We start from the raw sequence: 26537 nt of genomic DNA, 5'->3' as shown, positions 1-26537 counted from the left end.
CTCCAGTATGAGGGTATGGGGTTCTCAAAACATATTTAAAGTGTCATAAAGAAGGTGCTTTTACTGGGTGTGATAGGTCCCAGTTCTATCTTTGACCATAGGCACAGATAGTGGCATTTTCCTCATAGCTGAAGACTTGCAAAGGATACTTAGGTGGAATTTGATTTTATATTTAACTGACAAAGACTGGGTTCATTAAAATAAAAGGAAGTTGTTACATTTTTCCCAGAGTCTAAAGGAATACAGATGCTCCTCAATTTAAAGTGGGAGTCTGTCCTGATCAAACTCATCATAACTTAGAAATATTACACATCGAGGATGCATTATCAACTACCAAATATCCAACCTCAGCAGCAGGGCACACTGTGGAGTGTCAGGGGTTCCCCTTGTAACTGCATGGCTAACTGGGAGCTGTAGCCCAAACCACTGTCCAGCATCATGAGAGGATCAGACCACATACTGCTAGTTCTGGAAAAGATCAAAATTCAAACTTCAAAGCATGGTTTCTACGGGATGTGTATTACTTTCATACCATAGTAATGTTGCACTGTTTTTGTTTATTTTTGTGGTACTGGGGATTGAAACTCAGGGATACTCCTTCACTGAGCTACATCCCCGGACTTCTGTATTTTTTAATTATTGATTTTGGGACAGGGTCTTGCTAAGTTGACCAGACTGGCCTTGAACTTGTGATCCTCCTGCCTCAGCCTCCTGAGTTGCTGAGATTATAGGCATGCACCACTGCCCCTGACATACCTTTTTTGTTTTAATCATGTCTTTAGAAAGCTTGCTGGAAGGCCTTTTTCTTTTCCATTAGTTTGCAGTAACAGAATGACAAGTGCAATCCTGTTTCAGATCTCACTTCTCTCACACTATGTAGCACCTACATAGCTGGCCTAGCCCTAGCCCTCCATTTAGGACCCAAATGAAAACCCTATTCGTCTAGGCAGCCTGTGACCTGAACACTAATGCTATCCAGGGGCAGGAGGTGTTACATTTTTTATGTTTGAGCCCTCATTAGTCTGTGCCTGTACTTTTGGAAATCTTAAAGACAGCTCTGTAGCTCAAACTTCTTAAGGATATTTGGTTGAAGAACACTTGGAAGACAGATGCTTCACCCAATAGGGGCATGTTGATTCAGAGTCCTGATGAAGGCTGTGGAGTTAAGAGCCTTACGGTGGGCGTGGAAAAGAGCCAGAAGTTGATGAGTGGGTAACTGCCCTTGAATGGACTGTTATGGTTTGAATATGAGGCTTCCCCCCAAATTGCTGGGTGCAGTCAGTGATGGTCAGAAGTGAAATTTGATTATGAGAGCTGCAACCTAACCAGTCCATTTTCATCTGAGTGGTAACTGTAGGCAGGTGGGACATGATTGGAGGAGGAAGGCCCTGGGAGCATGCCCTTGGGAATTATTCCCCTGGCTCCTTCTGCCTCCTGAACTCCATGAGCAGAGCAGCTTCCCTTCATCATGCCCTTCTGTCATGATGTCTTGGCTTACCTTTGGCCAATGAAGTTGGCTGATCATGGACTAAATCTCTGAAACCATGAGACAAAGTTACCTTTTCCTCCTCTTAGGTATTTTGATCATGGTGATGAAGAGCTGCTGACTCACACTGGGACTGTGTCTGTCTCTGGGGTGCCAATTCCACATGAGGATACACATACAGGAGCTGGTGGGGAGTGTGAAGAGTGGCCGTAGCATAGATTCACATGGAAGACGCCAAGGAAGAAAACTGAAAGCGAGGTTCAGATCTGAATGTTGATGGCATGCTGTTGGGACTTTTTTGAGCAGGAGAATGACAGGTCAAAGAAGTTCCAGAGAGAATTTCTTGGTGATGGTTTAAAAAAGAGGAGCAGGAGAAAATGAATGGTTTTTAAGCAGAACAGTTGGTGTGTGTGTGTGTGTGTGTGGGGGGGGGGATTGTCAGCATTCTGTTACTGTAATAAATACGGAAATAATCAACCTTATTCAGGTATAATAAACCTTATTTCAGAAAAAGGGCTTATTTTGGCTCAGTTTTGGAGGTGTCAGCCCATGTGCTTGGCTCTGCTGCATCTGGGCCTGTGGTGAGACAGCACTTCATGAAAAGAGAGTGAGGCAAGAATACACCTACTGGTTTGGCCAGGGAAGCAATACAGAGAAGACAGGAAAGGGCTGGGGTCTCACTTTCCCCTTTGAGAACGTACCTCCAGTGACTAGAAGATGCCCAGGTGACTCCATCTCTTAAAGATTTCCACCATTTCTCAAAAGCATCATCCTAGTTACCAAGCCTTTAACATGTGGGCCTTTTGGGGGCCACTATAGATTCAGTCTATAGAAGTATTCATCAAAGGATGAAGAGATATAGAAAATACATGTATATATACAACCATGAAAATTGAAATCTTGTGTCATCTTCAACAATATGGATTTTAGAATTAGAGAATACAATGATAAGTAAAATATGCCAGACAAGGAAAAGCAAATACCACATGTTCTCACTTATTTGTGTTATTCTAACAATCAAACTCACAGAAGCAGAGAGTGGAGTGAGGTTAAGGGATGAGGGGCACAGGGAGACAGTGGCCAGTATATAGAGCTTCATTTAGACAAGGGGAATATTTTTTTCTTTGTAATATATGGTAGTGTGATAAATATAGTATAACATAGAATTCAAAATCACTGAGTGAATTTCATTGTTCTCATCACAAAAAACAAGTATTTGAGATGTTTAACATACAGATGATATGTTTATGGTATTGTAACCCATGATGCCATTCTTTGTACTCCTTAAAATATAAACAACTATAATTTGCCCATTTACAATTAAAAAGAAAAAAAGAAAGATTTATATGTTGTGTAAGCTTCCGCTAGTTCACAAGGGCGTGAATTTAGCAGTCTACTAGGAACTGCAAACCTGGTACGAGACAGTTAAATACCACCACAGCACACCGCTCCTGCTCTTGCGTACTGTTTTATTGTAGATGCTCTTTCCACACATTCCTATGCCATGTTCCCCATACTCAAATAACCTGAATATAGTCAAGAGGTAATATTTCAGATAAGTAGAAACAGGGATTGGATGCTATTTGCAATCACTTTAGACATTTTCTTTTTTGTTTTTGCAGTGTTAAGGTTTGAACCCTGGACTTGGTGGATGCTAAGCAAGTGCTCTACCACTGAGCTACATTCCCAGCCCTAGTGATTTCCAAGAGAACAGTCATATTGTAATGACTTTTAAAATGCTGCTTTAACCCCTTGAATGAATTTCTATAGGGCAACAGTATGCTGGGAGACCGAGTAATTAAAACTTCCCACCATGGCCATGACCTTGAGCAACTGGGGAATCTATGAGAACAGGGGAACAAATGAAGGACAAAAGATTTACAGGTGACTATGGTTAGTACCTGAGGCCACACCTGGCTACAGGTTAACTCACAAAACTCCCAGGATTGGAACCATCTCCTCTGGGAGCCCATCAGCTCTCAAAGCCATTGTACATGTGAAGGCTAATTTCTGCAGTACAGGTACAGGTACAGGTCAGAAATGTAGTTCCACAAAAAGGGAAAGAATGTGAGCTATGTGGGCCATTAGCCCAGCTTACCCTTTTCCCACCTTTCTCACACAACGTTCAGAACGAAGTGCAGCAAAGAGGAGCTGGTGATCCCCAGCAGGGACTAAGGAGGTACAGCCATGGGGTGAGAGCCAGAGGGATTTCTGGAATTAAATGGAGCACTACCCTTCTAAAGGGAGTGCTTCCGATGGCAAACTATAAAGATGCCTTTGATTCCCTGAAGTTTCTGATAAGTAAGGATGGTAGTGGTGGTGGGGAGAGGGGCAGTTTCCTCCTGATGATGTACAGCAGCCTATCTCGTGGGTTTTTTGATAGCATATGCAGGTGAAAGTATGCGCGAGGTAAAGAAAATAGAATGGGGCCTTGGCTCATATGCGGGGAAGGGAGCGCTATGACCACAGTGGTATTTCCTTTGAGGTGGCCCTGCAGGGCCCTGAGGATATTATAGAGGTCAGGTTACGAATGCCCACCTCCTCTGACCACCAACTGCCACTCTGGCCAGCAGGTGGGAAGTGTTTGTGCGTGTGTGGGAGGAACTAGAAAAGGAAAATGCCCCTGTGCACATCTCTGAGGGAGAAGAAGAAACCGTGGTGAGGCTGGGGGAAAAGAGGTACAAAGACCCTCAAAAAGAAAAATAATCTTTCTCTATATTAATTGAGCCAACCCATTTCTTATGTGGGGGGCATTTTTGGATGTAATAATTAAAAAACTGTTAAGTGATCACTGAGCACCAGATCACTTTATAAGCTGGTACTAAAACCAGTGACTTCTCTTCTGCTTTGCTCCAGACTTACTCTTGCCTAACAGCAAGAGGAGAATTGTGCGTCTCTCTGTGTACTTTTGTTTCTTCCCCAAATGCCCACTCGTTATCAACTCTGAGCATCTCCCTTGTCCCCTGTCCTGCCTGGCCGCCGCTTACAGGTGAGCATGAGCAGCAGGAGGAGGGGCAGGTGCCACAGGCTGCAGAAGAACAGCTTCCGGGAGCTCTTTCGGTCTGCGTCCACGTAGAACCGGAAGCCGAGGTAGGCAATGTACAGGTTGATGGGGAGGGAGATGAAGGGGAAGGTCCACGTAGTGATGTCCAGGACCGGGGCGGCCACCGACAGTCCAGTCAAGGCCATGCAGTGGCGCAGTGCCACACGCCTGCACAGGCCTGGGTGAGTGACGGACATCATGCAGTACCCTCCTCGGGAGTAGTCTTCACGGAGGCCCCAGCTCAGGGCGTTGAAATGAGGAAACTGCCAGGAATAGAGGATTCCTCCCAGAAGAAAGGCTCCTGTAGGGAGGTTCAAGGGAAAAGAGGGAAACAAGGTCAGGTCATAATCAGAGACTTCCAGAGGAACAGGGCTCTATCCCCTGAGAGCTTGTCTGGTCCTCAGGGCTCGGTCTGCAGACGGGACCAGCATCTTAGATTCTCTGCTAGCCTCTGCTCTCACATCTGCTTCTACAGATCAGCCTTGCTGGTGAGGCAGGCGGGGTTGGGGGCTGGATGTTCTGCCTCTTCACCTAGAGAGGTCTTCTTAGTGAGACCCTGCTCAAGGGGAGGGCTGCCCCCAGCTGCTGGATGCTTAGCATCTGTGGGTCCTGGCCGTTCCACACTCCTCATGCTGCCCAACACTGTGACGACACAGGCCCCTATGAACTTGCTATCACTTGAAGGAAATTTGGCATTGAGCTCAGTACTGCCTCCAGTGGGAGCCTTTGGGCTAAAACCTCCTGGCTCCATTTCCATAGCTGGGGCTTGGGGCGGGAGGGGCTTCAGGGATCTGGAAGCAGTGCTGCAACCTGGAGGCCACTCTGATCCACCTGACTACTGGGAGCACTGCTCCTCATAGGGCAGTCAGCAGCTCCTGCTGGGCACTGAAACAGACATCTCTGAGCTAGCGTCAGACACTCAGCCTCTCGGTTCGCCTGTTTCACCAATGGACTGCCAGGGCTTCGGGGACGGGGCCTGTACGCTCCTCTCAGAATTCCCCAGAGCCTGAGGCAGGAGTGCAAGCAGGAGGTCCTAAGATGGCGTGTGCTGGAGAAATGGAGTGACTCTGCTTTGGTTTATAGGAACATGGTCCCAAAGTAGAATTTTAACTTGTCTATGATTTTGTGATTTTAACAAGGGCCTAATACCTAATAACAAGGACCTAATACCTATTAAGGGATCCCATTTGTGAAGAACCTAATAGCACTATTTAGCACAGGGTTTTCCCACCCCCCACATGGGTGGATGGTGGAATGCAGGCTATCATTTCCTGAGCATACTTTCACAGAGAACTGCACCATTTAATCTGAACTGTAGAATTTTATAGACTGTAGGCAGATTTTATAATCATCCTGTAAAAAAAAGTAGATCAACAATAAGTTCTTCCAAAAGAGGCGAAGGAAGAATTCAAAGCAAGTAGGCCTGATTTTCAATCTAGGCTCCTCCCACTACACTAAGTTCTCCCCTGAAGCCAGGCAGAAGATGGGGGCAGGGATAGTGGTGTGATTTCTTACTCATATGCTGGGCACCCGTTAAGTGGCAAGCACTGATCTAGGCCCTGGGCACAAATCAGTGAGCAAAAATCCACATGACTCTGCTAGCATTGAGTTTCCCCTTGAGTCAAGTCAAGAAGGTGGACAAGAATCAGAATCTAAACCACCTCTCCAAGCGCTGTAAAGGGAAAATATACAGTACAGTGGGGACCTTCCTCTCAGGAAGGGGTGACTGAGCTGAGCTCTAGGGAGAAGAGCTCAAGAAGTGAGGGCTAGTGGAGAGGAAAATGTTCACCTAGACTCTGGAGGTGAGAGGAAGATGCAGTCAGGGTATTAAAAGAAGATTAGCACAAGTGGTAGGAGTCACAGAAGAGTGTATCAAAAAAGGGTAAATTTTATGGATAATCATTTAAAAAATAAAATTAAAAAAAGCCTAGTGTGCTGGACTGCCAACAAGGGAGCGCTGTTCTGAACAGGGCTGGAGGCAAGAAGAGGTGAGGCCACACCTACTCTACTGTATAGGCTGCACCAAGGATGGGTTCCAACTGAAGGCAACAGAAAGCCAAAGAAAGAGCTTACTGTGTGTGAGTGTATGTATGTGTGTATGTGTGCAAGTGGCATCAGTATTAAGTGATACCATTTGTGAAGAACACACGGAAGGAGCCAAAGCAGGACTGAGAGGTCAACAAAGAAATGAAAGAGACAGTGGTTAGGATGGGGTGGTGAGAGTGAAGATGGAAGCAAGATGGACTTGAGAATTCCAGCGGGGACAGGAGAGGGCAGTGTCAAGAGCAACTCTGGGGCTCATGGCTCTGCAGAGATGCCACTTACTACGATGATGAAGGGGGGCAGGTGGGGAGCATAGGTAGTGAGGCCTTGAGTGTGCCAAGTCCTAAAGCAGGGTCTGGCAGCCAGAGTGTAGAAATGGGCTGGGATATGCAACTGGGAGACACACACACACTATTCCCGAGTGTCACGGTGTCCTGTCAGTCATTATTTAAGCTTCTGGTTCCTGCTTAAATGTGAATTCCCTAAGGATATGTTCATTTTCCTTTGTATATTGAGAGACCAGAGGACAAACTGCATGACAACATACAGTAAAGGGTCCATGGACTCATCAATGGGAGCCAATGTAGAAAAGAACTGATTTGCCAAAAAGAATCCCCAAGATCCGTTTCTCAGTACAGGCTTATAAGCTAGGGAGGCAAAACGTTAGAACTTGTCCTCTGTCCCTTCCGCCTCCTCTGGTACTGTTGTGGAGGAGTTTTTTAAATGTCACTGCTTCCTGCTTGGAGTCCTGAGCACGGAACTGAGCATTTCCTAACTTACTGTGTAATATACCCCAAGAAGCTCTGTTCCTGCACAGTGGGAGAGGAGGTTGAGAACTTATGACCACAGTTGTAATTTGGTAGGGAGGATCTTTTTGACTTCTAGTTCTGTGGGACTATTCAAAAAAAAGAGACTGTACTACACGAAGGCAGAGCCCAGCACCGGAGAAAGCATTTTTTTTTTTTTTTTAGTGTGTGTGTGTGTATGTGTTTGGGTGTGTGTGTTACTGGGGACTAAACCCAGGGCTTTGTGTATATGAGCACTCTACTGCAGTACAACCCCAGCCCTTTTTTATTTTACTTTGCAACAGGGTCTCACTAAGTTGCTGAGGCTGGCCTGGAACTTGCTATCTTCCTGCTGGGATTACAGGCAGGAGCCACCAGGCCTGGCTGAGAGAAAGAAATTATAATAATTTAGAAAATAAGTCTGGGGGCTCTAAGACCCCAGGGGAGCCTGTTTATGCACAAACCCATGAACTTTCATCTGCATTCCTCAATGTATAGACTGTGGAGTGAGACCAGGGGTGGGCTTCACAAGTCATCCAAAATGGAACAGAACTTTTCATTCATATTGTTCTGGGCAGGAACTTAACTCATTTCTTAATTAAGTTCATCAGACAGGACAGTTGTGATACATCAAGCAGAACTTGTGAAGGTACACAAGACTTGAGAGGGATGAGGTCCTGCTTTGATATCCATCAATGGCTTCCTTCAGCTTCCACAAGTCAGGTACCTCCTGACTTGTGGAGGTACCTGACTTGTGGAAGGAATATAACAATCACCAGATTTTAGGGTCCATACATCAGGAGTTACTGTCAAATTTCCTAAATTAATTTTTAACTTTCAATCCTTATTCAACCCATAAGATACATACATGTAAGTATATTATAAATGATATATTAATTCAAGCAAACACTCTCCAATTTGAGTAAAAGCGGAAGCTGCAATTTTTCATTCAATGCATTCACTTTGTAAACAGGTATTATCTGAGACACACCATTGTGTTTTACATGCCAGGTACAATTCTGAGTTACAGAAAGGTGGTGGCAAATAAGACAAAATCAGTAAAGTCTAGCAGGAGAGACAGACACACAAAACAGCACTGATGGGTGCTACTTAAGATTCAAAACAGAGCAATTAACACTGGTGATCTGAGACTGCTCAGGGAAGGCCTTTCCATAAGTGCCTTTTAGGCCACGACCCAACTAACTGGAAGTAGAACTCCATCAAGTCCTGGGAGCAGTTCCAGTATGTTTCTGAGGCGGCATAAGGTAGATAGCAAGGAAGGAAGAGTTGCAAGAGTGGGTTGATGAGGAATCTGGAAACCGGGATTTGGAGCACAGTGGGGAGGACAGACTGGGGAGATGGGAAGGAGGCAGGGCGTCAGAGAGGGAGCAGGGTGCCAGACACTAGGGACGGTGTTCATAATGGAGGCATGAAGAGTTTTATTCTTGGCCATTTTAAATTTGAAGTGCCTAATAAACATCCCAGTTCAAATGTCTTTTGGCTGTCATACCCCAGACACTGTGTGGAGGAACTGGACATGTGCTTTCTAATTCTTACAACAACTCACCTACAGTAATTATTATTATCTTACAATTGAAAAAGATTAAATAGTCCTCCTTATCCAAGACTTCAATTTTGCTGGGTGTGATGGTGCATACCAGTAATCCCAGCAACTTGGGAGCTATGGCAGGAGGACTGTATGTTCAAAGCTAGCTTCAGGAACTTAGTGAGGCCCTAAGCAACTTAGTGAGACCCTGCCTCAAAATATAAATAAATAAATAAATAAATAGGGCCAAGGATGTGGCTCAGTGGTTAATCACCTCTGGGTTCAACCCCCAGGACCCATCACCCTCCCCCCCCAATTCAGTTCTCCCAGTCATCTGCAACCCCAAATATTAAAGGAAAAATTCCAGAAATAAACAATTCTTAAGTTTTAAATTGCATACTATTTGGGGCAGTATGATGAAATCTTACAGTTCCCCACCCAGGATGTCAATCAACTCTTTGTCCCATGCATCCACACTGTCTGTGCTAGGCTCCAGTTAACCACTTGGTAGTCACTTAGTAGTCCTGGTTATGGGGTCACTTGTCATGGTACTAGAGTGCTTGTATATTGCATATATAGGGGGTCTGGTACCAGCAGTGGCTTTAGGTATCTACTGGGGGGATCTAGGATCATATTTCCTTAGAATCAGGGAGGACCACTGTGATGAGTATTGTCCATGGGTATTTTGCAGTACTGGCACAGTACACTAGCACCTTCTTTTGGAAAGACAGACCATACAGATCCCCACACCAGTGGGCTGGTGGTGATGCAAATGCCAGTGGAGCTGCACAGAGGATGCTTGTTGGAGGAGCTGAAGAGACACTTTTCCAGTTAACTGAGAGAAGAGTTTGATACTGTTTCAATGACAAGTGACATTTAACTTGACAGTAAGTCCTCTTGGGGGAACTGGAAAGGACAGAGGAGGGTTGGGCCACCCAGGTACAACTGGAGGGACAAACAGGGTGATGAAATTAGACTTCTTCATATTTGGATGGAAAAATAAATCAATCTCTGGTTGTAAGGTGGTGAGTCAAGAGGCGTGTTGGTAGATATTCTCAGGGTACAGGGTGACACTGAGGCTCCTGAGCATGACATATGGAGTGGCCCATGAGCTGCCTCATATTTACAGGGTTTGAACTAATTACAGTTTGAGTTATGACAGCCACAAGCACACGGGGAAGGTGACAGGGCCAAGGAGTGTCTTGTCAAGCAAAACATCCATGGTGACTTAGACATGGGGCAAGGATGACTCAGAGCTCTGCGTGTTTGCCTCTAGAAATAGCCGAGAAAGAGCAATCTCGGCTGAGAAGCCAAAACATGAAATGGTTAAAAGAGCAGGCTCACGTGTGGAACTTTTCTTGTCTTTCTCAAAAGCTCTCCTTTTTGTGTGCCAACTCAAGTATTCTGTGTTGCTCAATATGCATTTTCAGTTATGCTTCTGCTTAAAATAACATAATTTGGAAAAAAAATCATTTCTGAAGAGTAGCATGCTGCTGTCTCTGTGAGAGGAAATTGGGTATGGGTTTGGCTCGTGTCACAAATGAAAGCGCTTTAGAAATCACAGCTTAGCCTTAATGGATTGTAATCAGAAAACCACCACCCACACACAGTTCTACTTGGTATGCTTCAACTGCCTCTGCTCATATAAAAGATGTAAAACAAATTACTCTTTTCATCAGATAAGGTGAACTAGAACAGGAAGGCTTGATTTAGTCCGGGGCTGTGGTGGGAACCACCTTCCTTATGGGGTAAACAAAGTACTCAGTCCGTGAGTTCAAAGGCCTTGCCTTCCCTCAAGATTCCGTGCTCCACTCGTCCCCTCTGAGGCACTCCCTCTGAGCAGTCCATTTTTATTGGGCCCATCTTCAATGATAGAAATACTGACTGCCTGCCGACTGCATGACAGGCACACCTGCTTTCTGCTGAGGTCTGGACAGCAGGAAGACAACACCAGTGGAACTACAGGTGGGTGGTAAATGTTTCCTTAGGTACAGAGCTTGGTGATATGCAGTAGAAACACCACATTTAGCCTTGAAGGGATCAAGGAAGATATCCTGGAAGCATTTTGTAAACTGACCTCTGAATTTCAATCCATTTACAAACATCATGCCTTTCCTGCTTCTTTTAAATGTATCTTCTAATCTTCCTCGTAATGCAGCAGAATCTTTGTATATCTTTAGTTCAGTCCTATCTGGAAGAAATGTCTGCTTCCTTTTCTTTATCAAATCATTGTTAGTGAGTGAACACACATAAATATGGACATTCATCAGGTGGCATATCGTCAGTGTGGTTCTTTCAGAGCACAGCAACCTGTTAACATCATCATGCTCCAATCCCAGCTCAAGTCTAATTTCAGGGAATATCCAGGTGTGCCAGGTGTTATTATCATTATTATTTTATTTATTTATTTTTATATGGTGCTGATGATCAAACCCAGGGCCTCTAGAATGCTAGGTGAGTGCTCTACCTCTAAGCCACGACCTCAGCCCCCCCAGGTATTATTGATTTCTCTTCTTATATAGAAAATGAAGAGCACATCTATGAACAGCTAGAAAGAACCCTCACCCCAGAGCACTTTACTCTGATCAGAGGGGGAGCATAGTAAGTGGGGCAAAGCTGACCAAGATTTTTCCTGGTAACACATTAAAGATACGCGTATTTTTCAATTCTTCTCCCTACCCCCAGTCATGGGAATTAAACTCATGGCTTTGTGCATGCTAGGCAAGCATGTACCACTGAACTATATCCCTGGTCATTTCTCAACTCTTTTCAAATCATCTATGAATCACTTCTTCAACTTAAAACACTGAGGGAGAATCTCACTCATTTCTACCACTGTCCAAATGCAAAATGCTCTTGTCTGTAGTACTTTCATCTCTCTGCTTACAAACAAAACCAAGGCAATTCTAGCTAAATGGTACCCTAATAGGAGGGAGACAAAAATCTTCTTCCAGTTGTAGCTCTGACTCTACGTGCTCTTCCAAAAGAAAATCTTTTGGAACAGAGTTCAATGGTCTCAGCGTGCTTTCTCTGTCCGCCCCCACCCAAGCCCATCATTGTCATTCACCATCCACGCATGGCCTTGCAGAGGATAAAGGAAGCCAGCTCCAATGAACCTCAGTGTTGGGTTGAGGAGGTCTTCCCTTCCCAGTACAATAGGCTCCTCTCTAAATGTGGCCGTGTGAGGCTCATTTGTTCCATGACTGCTTATATTTGTGCCTTCAGGGTTATATGGTTATATAAACTGAAGGCTAGCTGGGGAAGCAAAGCCAAACTCAGAGCTTCATGGTCACAGATTTCAAAGCCTTTCTTTTGAGGGTAAACACAAAGGAGCTTGTGAAACAGATCAGCCTCAACAGTGCAATAGACTTGTATGGTGGCGCAGATAAAGGGAAGAGGACGTGGGGCCAGTTTATCAATTGCACAGGAGACAAAAGATAAGATTAAAAGTTCTCTGAAAATAGGAAGCAGAGTGGGCAACAGCTGCCTGCCCTTGAAGGAGTCTTTGGAAACATGACTTGGGAAGAATGAAGAGGCCCAGTGGCAGAGCTGGATGCTCCCCTCACCTTGTCCACTCCACCAGTGTCACGGGGGTTGTTTTATTTGAAGGGAAACATGGGAAAAGAGAAGCACAAAGCTCTGATTCTGGTAGAGGAGTTCTTTTTCTTTTTTTTTTTTTATCTTTTACCATTTGCCTGGAAAGAAATTTCTAGCACCTGTGCATTTTCTCAAAAATTCAAATGTTCCCTACTCTCTTAACTCCCCAGGCCCTGGGTCCACCCTTCCAGGGCACCATCTATCACTTCCTTCAAGGGCACTGGGCCAGCACCCGAAAAGCTTGTGAGCAATCACAGTCAACATAGCATGAACGACATATGTGAGTGCGCATAGTACCAAAGTTTGCCTCTTGGGTCTATTAACATATTTCTAGCATGTTCTTTCACAGCTATTCTTTTTGTCTTTGGAATAAAATATTAGGAATCTGAATACTGGTTGTTTGCTATTATTTTTCACAAAAGTATTCCTTGTTTTTTGTCTTTAAAAATGTCATTTATCTTAAGCTTGAGCTCTAAGGTAGTTGTGGTAAAATTCACACATGAACATATTCATTTTTGAGTTTGACTTCAAACGGAGACAATATTTTAAAGGAAATCTTTAAAAAGTGCTTGAGTTAAACAGTACCTGGTACTTAGTTACACCCTCCATAAATATTTGTTGAATGAATGAGGTGAATAAATTCCCTCTATTCTCTCATTTGGGCCTAAAGGAGGTAAATAAAGTCAAAAGATATTTAACATTTTGTAGTTTACAGCTGAGGTTAAAAAAACTCATTCTCTTTTTGTTACCAAAACCATCCATCTGCCAAATGCCACTTCCTGATAAGAGCCCATTTCTAAGCCCTCATTTGTAACTGAATGTTGGCTGACATAATTAATGTTTACCATACAACATCTGAATTATAAGCCAAAGACAAATCAGCTCTATATAATGGTCATCACAGAGGATCATTTCATAAATTCCTAAGACATGGGATTTATTCAAATTTAGGAAAATGACAAAAAAAGTATATGAGCTTTTCTTAGAAGTGGGAGTGATGGAAAGAGAGGTGGCTGTGGCAAAGAAAAGGAAGGAGGTTTAGCCTGAAGCCTCTGACATAAACAAAACAGCCTCTGGAGATAAACACTGTTGAGAGGCCTAATGCGTGTGGCTCCAGGCCTGGTTTGGGCTGGAATGTCAGCTGCCAGGCACTTATCTGGGATGTTGCCCCCCCAACCCCCACCCCTGGCCCCTGGCCTTAAACTGGACTCCTTCACTGGGGCTCCAGCAGGTCATTTCTGTCACTGCCTTCCTGTGCATGGAATCAAACCAAGTGCTTTGGTTCCCAAGACAACAGGCTGGTTACATTGGGGGCCAGAAAGCAGCCCTCTCACTCTGCCTTCCTGAGTTTGAGCTGGAAACCATTTATAACGTTTCCTGCTAACACTTACATTTAAATAATAATAAAATAAAAGGCAAGGTAAGCAGGTAAGCAGGAGGAAAAGGCTTACTTCTGAGGCTCAGAGGAAAATGCACAGGTAAAATCCATTATAATGGCTACCTTTATAAACAGACAAGCTTTGTAAAATGAAGCAACTGCTTCCCATGCATAAAGCAGCTGGCTGCAGAGCCCCTGGTGCCTTAATGTGACAGCCACAGATGAAGTTGTTGGCACTGTAGGCTGGGAGAAAAGCTGAACTGTTTACAGATCTCTGTGCAGTGATAAATTAGCAAATATCAAGAACAATTTATGTTTGTTAGCTTTCATAATTTTAGTGTGCCTGTTGAATTCTCTCCACCCACCCCCGCCACCTCCCTACCTTACCTCATTCACCTGGTGCTGGATAACTGAAGGGGAAGATCAGATGCCCTCAATGGACCCACCCTACTGGGGCATCTAAAATAACTGAAGTTCTTTTTTCACCATCTAATTTAAAAAAAAATCAAAATAGTTATGGGGAAAAAATCAACTCCTATGTGATATCTTTTATGTCTTTACAGGAGAAAAGAGGGCAGTATAATCTCTTCAGTGCTCAAAGTTCTTTGGAGGTCTTATCTACCCTGTAGCCACTACAAAAACCACAAAAAGATCCAGATACCAAGAAAGGAGAAAAGATACTTCTGATCACAATAACATTTTCTTTTTCTGAGGACCACTCTGACCTATAAGGCAACCCTGAAGGCACATCATTTTCTATACCTATTTATCTTCTTTATACATCTCCCTTTGCAACTAGACAGTTCCATAAAGTTAGGGCCTTTAATATGTGAGGTGGCAGGATTTCCATTTCAATACTGGCCAGAGATGCATCCTCTCCAATCCTAACCATCATCCACTTAGCCCCAGTGAGGGCTTGTGCAAAGGTAAGGATCTCTAAAATGTTGGTGCTGGTGGATATTTTATGTACTGATTGCTTGGGTGGCAAAGGAATGCAATGTGTTCAGTCTAATCTGCTGTCCTTCAAATGTACAGCCTTCATCCATTTGCCCACTTGGAAGTTTGCTATGTTAACAGGACGATCAGAATATTTTCATCAAATACTTAAAAGATGAAATTTCGACTAAGGTGGGCAAAGAGGGTGTGGGAGGCAGGCAGCAGGTTTAGGGATAGGTAGAATCCTAGTAAGAGGGGCAAATTATGGAGGAGGGAGGTTGGCAGGCAAGAGAAGGCACATAGGCCTGGGAGGAGACTTAATGGCAGGCTTCAAAACTTACTGATATTCCAGTTCTACAGGAGATCCTGCTGTACATCCCTAGTTAAATCATCCCCAAAGTGCAACCCTGCTGCATTTATGCTTTGAATACAGTACTAATTCCTCAGTAGGCAGCTCATCTTAGGTCATGTCCCTGCTCACACTCTAGGGCTCTCGCTCTCAGGCCAATAAGCAGGAATTGTGCATGCTCTTCCCTGTTTCTGGAAAGTACACTCCCTCCTCAAGTAAACTGCTCATGACTTGATTCAGAGGGCATTCTCCAAAGTCTTCCTGGATCAATCTGGGAAGGTTAAGAGAGTCTATAGCCTTCTTCAGAAGGCTAAAGCTCTTAGATCACTCAATGTCACTGCCGGCCTGCCTCTCCCAGAAGACGTAGAGACAGTATTTTCATGAGGACAGGTAATGGGGTAGTCATTTTCATATTTGTCAACATCTAGCACACAAGAGGTCCTCAACCAATAGCTATACAATGAAGCTATAGAGGGGAGTAGCTTGTTAAGGTGGTGAGCACGGCAGTTGCCAGTCCAGGGAATAGGGAGATCTCCCAGCTGCTCTTGCTTCCTTTCATCTATACCCCCGCTTCCAACTCTTCCCTTCCTTACTGTCAGTATAGTTCAATAGGCTGTTGCAAAGAATTCTCTCTTCACTGGCTTCTCTAAAGCAATCAATGTGTGGCAGTTCAAAGATTAAATGGTTTGGAGATAACATAGAAGAAAGGAAGCTTCTTTTGGCATCTGTTTTTCAGAAAGGTTCTTTCTAACCATACTATCCTCAAAGACAAAAACCCAGATGATTGTAATTCCAGCTCCTTGGGAGGCTAAGGCGGGAGGATTACAAGTTTGAAACCAGCATGAGCAATTTATCAAGTCTGGTCTCAAAATAAAATTTAAAAAGGCCTGGGGGTGTAGCTCTGTGGTATAGCACCTGCCTAGCATGTGTGAGGCCCTGAGTTCAATCCCCCATATGAAAAAACAAAACAAAACAAATCCATGAGATATAACTTCTGTAGAAAAGACAAATTTTACCATTTTATCTTGAAAAATTATCTGTCTATGCCCTCTGTCCCCAATCCTAGACATTCCCATGGAATTCTTCTAATGGCTGATGTACTGTCTGGTTCTGTTTTTGTGAACTGTTGATTCTTAGTGTGATCCCTAGGCCAGAGGCATCATTTTCACCTGGGAACCTGTTGGAAATAAAAATTCTCAGAACCCCACCCAAGACATACTGAAGCAGAAACCCTAGGCGCAGGGCCCAGGAATCTGTGTTTGTAGTAGTACTCCGGGCCATTTGGATGTGCACTGAAGTTTGGGAAATTTGTTTCTGATTTAGCAAGACCACAGGTACAATCTTATAAGGCCCCCTTATTTAAAGTGCATACTCATGCAAGGCAGATGGAACACAGATTCAGAAGGATATCAATCTTCCTTTCTAGGTAGTACTGTCTGAGGGAAATTTCCGCAATGATGGAAGTGTTCTGCTGAGCTGCCCATATGGTACTGACCACCACATGTGGCTCTGAGCATTTGAAATATGGGACTGAAGAACTGAATTTTTAAGTCAATTTGGATTAAATTTAAAAAGCCACCAGAGCTCATGGCCACTATCTAGACAGGGTAGTTCTAGAAGATCACACTCCTAGTAATCTATTTTCTCCAGCCATGCCCTATCTCCAGTAGTCCTTTCAAATTATTAATCCATCAAATGGATTAATCCACTAATGAAGTCAGGGCCCTCATGAGTTAATCTCTTTACCTTTGAACACTACTGTGTTGCCTAACATATGAGGTTTTGAGGGGACAGTTTAGGTCCAAGCTATAATAAAAGATCTCATTTTTCAAGACAATCATGCATTTTTCAATCTGATACCTAAAAAGGTATGGCCTGGCTCTTAGCTATCCATCATCACCAAGTTTGCATAAAAACGATTGATTGGGTTATAGAAGGGCTGTTTTTTTGAGAAATCATTTTAAATATGACTATTAGCAGTTTAGTAAAAACCAGACTCTCAACAAAAAGGGTTCCTACCTGCAATGTGGACTTCTAAGTGATGAATTTTGCTGATTTTACCTTTCTGGCCTTTGGGGAGGCAACTAAAAGCCTTTATTTGCTGAGACTCAAACTCTTCTTGAGGAAACTGTGGAAGGTGTGAAAAGGGTCCCTATCCTTCAGTGAGGACTCTTCACGAGGACCCTGTACAACAGTGTTGATCAAGTTTTCCATGGTTCTGAATTTGACTGCCTTCCTCAGTCTCCCACGATACCCCTTCCTAGGCTGTGACCCTTCAAGGCTGGCTCTGGCTCTAGCCATGTCTGGGACTTTCCATACAGAAAGGTAGTTTTTGGTGCCTGTTTTGAAGAAACTGAACAGTTTCCAGGTGCTCCTGGCAGGGCACAGGGGTGCCTCCCAGTAGGGTCGCAAATACTGATATGTGGCTACTCCTCCCACGGGAAGGGGAGAAACCAGAGGATGCAGACTCCAGGGAGTTATTCACTTTCTATGGTCTCTACTACAAAGTCTTAGAGAGGGATCAGAGGGTGAGGATGGTGGAGTTAGCGGGGATAGGGAATTTGGTTCAAGTCATGGTTGGTGCTCCAAGTAGAAATGAGGAGAGGACTCTGAGCAGGAGTAGGAGGGCTGGTAGTAAGTGAGAGTGCTCTTTGAATGTAAATGCTGACCCAAGGTGAAAATTCATATACCGTCTAGTCCAGGAAAACCAGACCCATGCTTTCCCCTCACCCAAGAAAGATGCCCTGAGGGACCCAGTGCTCTTCTCCACCAGCCTGGAGGCATCTCCCAGTATTTAAAACCACAGTGAAGGAACAATGTTGAATTGCTCAGTTTGAAACCAAATAAGATCTCATGACCTTTTCTCCTCTGTGTTAACTCACCTGCTGTATGAAGGAGGACAACTGAATAACAACAGCAGCAGTGGCTACCATGATTATGCCCTTCCTGGCCTTTACATTGAATATCACTAAGGACTGCTTGTGTCCTCTGGATAGCATGTGCTGGGAACTCAATCCCCAGTGCCACCTGACTGGAAGATGGGCCATCAGGGGTTTTGGCCTGGAGGAATCCACACTCACACTCACAAATGGATTAATGCCGATTATAGAAAGCCTTGGGCCTGTGGGTCTGATCTCATGTCAGTGATCGCTCTTTCTATCTCTGTCCTGCTCTTCCACCACAGAAGGCCTGCATGGATGTCCTCATTTCATCCTCAACAACTCTGAGGAGAGACCATCATTAGCCCCATGTGGGAGAAGAGGAGACTGTCGCAGAAGCAGCCAAGTTCAGTTCCAAAGGTTACCAGGCTAATGAGGAGAGAGTCAGGTTCCACCCTCAGGTGGCCCAACGGTAGCACCCCTGCTCGTAAGCACCCTGTTGTTATTGCTTCCCTCATGGAGGAGACTCTGGTTTAGGGTTTATCACAGGGCAAACAAGCACCTATGTTTTAGAATATTACATCTTTAGATTCATTAAAACCCACCATTTACAGGATATTAAAACTGTTCTAAGAAACAATCACGGTAAAGGTGTAATCGCATTTGTAAGCTTGCCAAATCAGAGTGTACGAACTTTTATGAAAAGTCTCAGAAATGTGGCTTACAAGGGTAACGGTTTATGGTCAGCCGCCTTTTGATCTCTCATGTGAAAAATATGTACTTACATATACGGCAGGAAACCTCACCACTTCCTTCCTAAGTGTTGGTCAAAAACACTAATTACTTGACTAATTAGACTGTGAAACTTCCCTTACAGATGGTAAAAATGAGCTATTTTCACCCCACAAATTTTGCTGTGACCTACCACCAAAAAAAAAAAAAAAGTAAAAATGTTTCAATGGTTTTATTGTACACAGCATGAACAATTTAGGCAAATCATATAAAAATAATTTGTTCTTTCAAAAGAGGGGATAATAAATAACCCTGTTCTACAGAAATGAAGGAGGCTTGACACCCCTTTGACAGGGAACCAGAAGCCAGTCCCATATACACCTTCTCTGTAGCCTGGGCCATTCTGAACAGATCAGCTAGTCCTGAGTTGGTTTGAGATTTTTTTACCATAATTTTCAGAGATTTTCTTTTCACTTCACCTGTAGTTACAGGCAACATCCCCTACTCTGTTTCTCTTAGACTTTCCTTTCAAGGGAAAGCATATGTCATACTTATGCACAAGCCAGGATGACAGTCTCCCTTTAGCTTTACATTCTTAATATTTTAGAATGCCTATACCAGCTAATATGTCAGCAGAATCAGTTATGATTAAAATGGAATCTAACCAAGTTCTGTGGCCTAGAGAAGGAGAATCTCTGAGGGTGGGTGCTCATGCTTGCTCAGAACACCTATGAGCTCCTGCTTCTGGTATCCGTACCCCAGGTCTGTAGAAAGAAGCTGAGACTTTGCACTGAGAGGCACTTACCAGCATCGAGGCTGCCAGTTGCTGCTGTCCAGCCCATGACAGGTGGGATAGCCCCAACAACAGCTCCGACCCATGTGTTGGCAATGCTGATCCTCTTCAGGGGTGTATAACAGCAGGTATACAGGAAAATGTTGAAGACGGCCAGGGCTCCTGTGAGTGGATTCACCCCCCAGGTCAGAAGAGCAACTCCTGGAACAGCACAACAAGTGGCAAAGGACACAGCTAGCAATGGGCTGGAAGAGAGAGGACACCAAGGGATCATTTTCAGTATAACTCCATCACATTTTGTAGAATCCAAGCTAAGAACAAATAATCTATGTATCCAATGAAGTATTTCAGGAGGTAGAACTGGTTTAGGGAATCGTCTTTAAGGAACTTTAAGGGAGAACAGTTTTTGTGGGAGAAGTGATTGCCTCTCTTGGTTTGCCAGCTGGGAGCAAAATAGTCAAGAGTCCAGGGGAGAGCACTCTGGGTTTGAGGATAGTTTTGTACCTTCCTGGAGGCGCTCGATTTGTGTCTATAGGAGTCAACATGTCCTCCTGACATGGTTAAAGTAAGGACTACAAGACATGCCTACTTTGCCTGGTGTTCCGGTCTACTGTCGGTGCTAGATATAAATAAGGGACAGCTGGCAATAGGTCAGGTAGAACACAATACTGCATGATTTGGACAAAAAATATTATCAATTCTGGAAACAGTTCTACTCCTTTATACCACATCACCCAATTAGTGATACGGAATAACAATGGCTGACCTCCATGAGGACCATGATTATACTTTTTATAATTAATCAGGGGCCTCAGTACGGTGCCAGTTCCAGAACAACAGTGAATGCCAGTTGACTGTTGCATAGTGCCAATGCCATAACTGGCTTTATGGATAAGGGATTTTTCAGGAGGAGGTCACACAATGTTATGTACATAGAAGAAAACCAGCTAAAAAAATAAAAAATAAAAAAAAAGAAGAAAACCAGCTAAAATTCTACAATGACAATGATTAAGGCTTGCTTCTCAATAGTCACAGTTTTCATAGCAGACTTTGTATGGACTCTTGTGAAAGACTTGAATCTAGATAAACTGAATCTACTAGTTCCTGTTTACATGCACAGGGATTTATTCTTTTTTAAGAAACTAAGGAGGTGCTTCAAGATTACTTTCTCCCTGCAGAAACCATTATTCCACTTCTGAGTAAGAGAAGTTTATGGTGTTCAGTGGTCCAGTGGATTACAGATTCCACAGTGCGCTCTACTGTGTCCCACTCGATTAGATTCCACAGTGTACTCCAGTTTTAACAATGGCCAGTTCCCAGAGGGAGGCAATCTTTACTCCACATGCAAATGCACGAGACAGTTCCTCCTATTTACAGGGCTCTAGCTTCACTCTAGTTTCCACTTTCTCCCATTTAAGCAGAGGTTTGTCTTCTTTGTTTTTAAAGATGCACTCTCCACCTTTGCTCTTATTTAATTTCTTCCCTAATCTGTTTTTTATCTTTGATCTACGGACTACTGGCCTCATGCATCCTCAAATAAATTACTTTGTTCATATTTCCCCCAAGGTAAGAGCCTCTAGACCTCACAATCTTCAAAGCCAAATGTCCTGGATTGGGATATACACATTATCTGTTTCCTCTATCCTGTAACCTCTTATTTGTCCCTTACCTCCATTCTGGAAATAGATTTATCTAAGGTAGTGATATGCATCATGTGACCTGGGAACGCCTGGCTTCCTAACTTGTACACAATGTAATTTTCCAGATGAAAGATTAAGAAGATGCCTCTGTGTTGTTATCTCACATATGCCCAGAAAGGAGAATTTAGATGGCTAAAAAGCAGGGCAAATATTTTAACTGCTGTTTGTTCAATAAGGTAGTTTATAGCTTATAAGAACAGATCCCTTCTTTGCCCCGTGGGACTCTAAAAAGCTAGCTTTATTCTGGGTGGGGGAAAACTGTGGCTCATAAACATTTTTATTTTTCCTGAATCAGCCCTTGTGTTTAAAAAAAAAAAGGTTGTACAATCTTTCTCCAAGGTCTGTGGAAACCAGTTGGATTCAAAGGTATTAGTGTTATGAAAAGCCCTTTTAGAAAAGCACACATGAATTTAATTTATTGAGATAGGCAATTTTATGTGGAAGTTTAATTTTTGACCTGTGTTGAAATCACAGAAAATCTTGAGACTCAATTTTGGCATTTAAATCAATGTGCTCAGGGGCATGAATGAAAATTGAGTAAGTTGATAAGCCACATAAACAAAAATGAAGATATTTACCCAGGACAGCATGGCCATTTTCAGCATCTGGGGGAGAAAAAAAGCCCTGAATCAGGGGACGTCAGAGCTTTCTTGTAGTTAAAGGGCAAAGACATTCCAACTTGAAAACTGTGAAATTTACTTTCCTGTGATGTTTCACTTTTTCTAAAATTTTATGTTAAAAGTAATGAATATACTTTTAGAACCAGTATCAACAGAGGGTATGGTATTAAAACCAAAACAAAACCAAACCAAAATTCGCCAATAACACAGTGGAGAAACGTATTATGGGTATCTAAAATAATCTTTATAAAGGGGGGCCAGAGATTGAACCTAAAGGTGCTTAACCACTGGACCATCCCCAGCCCTTTTAAATTTTATTTTGAGGAAGGTTCTCACTAAGCTGCTTAGGGCCTAAGTTCCTGAGGCTGACCTCAAACTTGTGATCCTCCTGCCTCAGCCTTCTGAGCTGCTGAGATTACAGGTGTGTGCCACCATGCCTGGCTCTAAAATGATCTTTAACAGAGTAAAACAAGTTTCTCGAGATAGTATTACCTTCATTTTATGGATGAGCAAATGTTAGATAAGCAATAGCTATCAAGTGTGGTTCAATACAGCAAATGTGTGGCAAAGAGGGAATACCCAACCTAGTGTGTGTACTGGGGGCATGGAAGGGGAATGCTGCTAGGAAGAAGTAACATTTAAACTGAGACACGAAGGATGAACAGGTGGTACATGGGCAAAAAGGGCCAAGAGGAGTGTTCCAGGTAGGGGATGGCATGTTTGAAGGTGAAAGTAAGAAACATGGCAAGTTTGAGTGACAGAAGGAAGTTCCAGGTATCTGGATTGTGGACAGCAGGTGGGAAGTTATCAAGAGGGCAGAGAGGTTGAAGATCACAGTGAGGTGTCTACACATAGCTTCTTGGCAGATGAAGAGTCAAGGAGGATTTCTGTGTTTTAAAGAGGTAGAAAAGAATGATCAAGATCTGCTTTTTAGAACTAGGATCACTCTGCTGCCACATGAGGTCAACAAATATAGACAAGCAGATGTTTATTCTCTTTATGAAAGAGGCTCACGTTAGGCATTTTGGAGAAAGCAGAATCGTGAACACACTGACATAATTTTTATTAAATGGTTAGATGGAATGAACAGCCTTTAGATAGCTTGTATGTTTAATCTATCTTGCAGATTTCCCAAAATACACCAATGGAGCAAGTTGGTGCAGACAGCTGATCCTCCTCTCACTCAGTGGCTCTTCGGTCTAATGATACTAGAGTGATCACAGTTTGCATTTGCAGCTCTATTATTCTTGGTTCTACCTTGTCTGTTTGGGGTCTTTTTTGGGGTCTTTTTAACTACTTTGTTAAGTTTTGTATATTTTTTCAAGTTACCTGAAGTCTTGCATAAAATAAGACAGAGTAAAAAGTTAAGAAAACAAAGAGGTATCTATAGGATTTTGATTAGAATCTTTGTATACCATGAAAATATACTAGTGAAAGAAAAGAGAGCTCTAGGAAACCAGAGGTAGGAAGAGGACAAACAAAAGCAAAGGCTAGAGACAGAAAACAGACCTAGCAGTATCTGGATTATATTTTGAAGTTTGGTTTATCATGAAATCTTTAAATATGGTAATACTGAAGTAGTTGAAGTCTATCAATTTTAGTAAAGAGATCTATTTTGAGATAGAAGATTAGAAAAGAGTCCAATCCTCATCCCTTAAACACTAACTATGATGTTTTGCTATTAAAATGGGATCAGAACTAAATCTCAAAGACCTAAGGAGCAAATCTGTGAATGACTGGTTTATTATTATTTCAGGCCAATTATTTCATATACTCATTCTCCTAATCATATTGTTCAATGCTTAATCAGAAATCCCATCTGCCTTTTCCACTCTTAGATGTGCTTTGGAAGTATCCCAAACCTAGAGACACATACAGCTATTTCTCCTTTTATCATTTATTCTTCATTATTTTTTTTTTCATTAGTCTTTTTGAACCTTCTATCCTTTGAATTCCTTAGCAGTTTGCTTCCATTTTGAGGGCTACATTGGTATCTGGCTTTCAAAGGGAAGATGGGGAGGAGAAAGTCTAAGGGCTCAGAGTCTCTCTAAGGGAGAGGCCTCAGTGGAACTCCTGGGTAGATGCTCCACTCCTTCACTCCTCCATACCTCCACCCAGTGTTTCTACCCAAGTATAGTTTCTGTTTTGTTTTTTTTTTTTTTTTTTTGTGTGTGTATATGGTGCTAGGGATTGAACCCAGGGCCTTGTGCATGCAAGGCAAGCACTCTACCAACTAAGCTATATCCTCAGCCCCGAAGTATGGTTTCTGGACCAGCAGTATCAGCATTACCTGGTAACTTGTTAGAAATCCTGCTGATCCAGAGGCTTGTTGAAGTTTGAGAAGCTACACCATTACTAATGTGATGCTTGTCACCATCTGGCCAAGCCACATGTGCTAAGCCTACAGAAGCCACTCTGCTCCAGTACTGACTGTGTAAGGTAAGTCACACACTTTCAGTTGTCTTTTGGTATGTATCTTGACATATGCCAGTGGAAAGAACCCAGGGCTGTTAATCAATTTTGTTATCAAATTGCAGAGGTACTGTGGCAATATCCCTCAACTCCTCTGTACCATCTATCTGGATTTAACTTAGTCATACAGCTACAAGGGTTTAGACCATGAGCGTACTTTAATGGTGAGCTGAAGCAAGTGTGGTGCAAGTGCTGATGACTTGATTCTAGGCCACAGATAGACTGAAGCTCACTGTACTTCTTCTACTATTGACTCTGTTGGAACATTTTCATAGGAAAATGTTTTAAAAATGCTTTATTATTATCAGTCAGGTGGTGTGAGTTCTATTTCTGACTATGAAAAGAGATCTATTTTGACTAGCTATGTAAAAATGGGCAACGTATTTAACCTCTCTGGTCCTTAGTTTTCTCAACTATAAAAGTAAGAGGCGTTTTCAGTGACCAAGACTGGAACTCAAGTCAAACTTGCTTTAGGTAAAAAAGACTCAATAACAAGACCACAGAAAAGGCAGAGGTTAGATATTTAGCTGTTTGATCTTGATGAGCAAAGTAACCTGTAGCATTTGTTTCTTTACTTGTAAAATGGGAGATACTTAACAGAGTGTCTTAAGAATTAAATGCAGTGATGATGCAAATAATGCACTTAGCAGAGTGTTCATAAATGAGCACAGTGTTACTTGTTCATTTATTCACTTATTCATCCATCCAAATTCTCATTGCCTATGTCAACCGCCTTGCCAAATGTGGCAATATGGCAGTGAACAAAATGGAAACGTACAGTGTAGAAAGGGTGACAGACTTTAAACACATTAATAGAAGCACTATGAACTCTCCAAGTGTAAAAATAGCCAAAAGAAAAAGAACACATGAAACGAGACAGAATAAGAGAATCTAAACAGGGAGGACTGGAGGTAAGGCCTGATAATCATCACAAATTGTTTTTCCTAATTTATTTTTTCAGACTTAAAACAATATGGGTATATATTAAGACTTGTGGATATAAAACTGTCTTTAATATAATTATAACTTGATTAGGAATTTCACTTTATCAAATTACAAAAAAAAAAAAAAAAACCAAACAACTGGACAAACTAGATTGTTCACATGTAAAATCTCTTTTTAAAATATTGATGTTTCTGTCCCCTACAACAGTAGCTGTCATGGCTTTTATCAAGATCAGAGAAACTAGCTGAGTGTGGTGGCACACACCTATAATCCCAGCAGTTCAGGAGGCTGAGGCAGGAGGACTGCAAGTTCAAAGCCAGTCTCAGCAACCTAGTAAAACCCTAAGTAACTTAGGCAGACCCTGTCTCAAAATAAAAAAAAGCTCTGGGGATGTGGCTCAGTGATGAAGAGACCCTGGGTTCAATCGTGGGTACTAAAAAAAAAAAAAGATAAAAGGAAATTAACATCTCTGTGAGGAGTTCTCACTAGAGTGAAAGATCAGAAATGCACCCTTTAAGTGTTGTAATGATTTTGTGAAGAATTAAAATTTTCAATAACACAAATAAACGTATGAATAAGGAAAATAACACTATTTCACTGGGGCTGGGCAAGAAGAGACCCAGTAATTTTCTTGAAGTAAAAAAATTCTTTCATATTCATGCATTACTCATGTAAACAGGTTCATGGTAAGAACTGAATGATGATTTATTTCAAAACTTGTATGCAAAACTAAATTACATTTTAAATGGAGATATCTTTCCACTGAGCGTCATTACATGGGATCTTTCTACTTGGGCCCTTCCTGCCCAAGGCTATTGTAAAATAGAAACTAATAGACTTAACAGTGGGGGATTCTGTCAATACATTTCTATAAATTATTTTTTCCTCTTTTAAAACATAACATTGCTTTGTTTACTAAGCACCAGTTCTTATGCAGTTGTGACAAAGAATTCTCTTTAGACATTAGGAACAAACAAGAGCAACAAACTTTAATTTTATGTCTATTTATTACACTTAATAAACTTAATTTAAATTACCTGACTTTTAAATAACTTCCTGGAGAAAATGCAGCCTTTCGAAAGCTTAAGTAATGTGTCAGGAGAGCTATGAAATGTTGTAATACATCAAGAAAACTATATTTTGAGCAGTTCTGAAGACAATTGGTTCATACAAAAATTAATCTCATCCTCTTGATTATTCTTCCAGAATAAATGATCTTAATGTTACAAAATA

General features: G+C 42.5%; 1 protein-coding gene across 1 annotated transcript in view; it reads right to left on the bottom strand.

The window, feature by feature from the left end:
- Positions 1–2938: 2938 nt before the first annotated feature.
- Positions 2939–26537, bottom strand: part of Cox10 (cytochrome c oxidase assembly factor heme A:farnesyltransferase COX10) — a 121693-nt gene continuing 98094 nt past the window's right edge. The window contains exons 6-7 of the mRNA XM_005338856.5: positions 19580–19812; positions 2939–4830 (exon numbers count right to left, since the gene is read on the bottom strand). Coding sequence (XP_005338913.2) covers positions 4424–4830; positions 19580–19812 — 640 coding nt within the window. The 3' untranslated portion in view covers positions 2939–4423. The remainder of the gene's footprint in view (positions 4831–19579; positions 19813–26537) is intronic.

The sequence above is a fragment of the Ictidomys tridecemlineatus genome, chromosome 3, assembly GCF_052094955.1.
Source record: "Ictidomys tridecemlineatus isolate mIctTri1 chromosome 3, mIctTri1.hap1, whole genome shotgun sequence".
NCBI classification, from domain to species: Eukaryota; Metazoa; Chordata; class Mammalia; order Rodentia; family Sciuridae; genus Ictidomys; species Ictidomys tridecemlineatus.
Note: the sequence above shows the minus strand (reverse complement) of the source record. Positions and strands in the feature narration are given on the sequence as shown.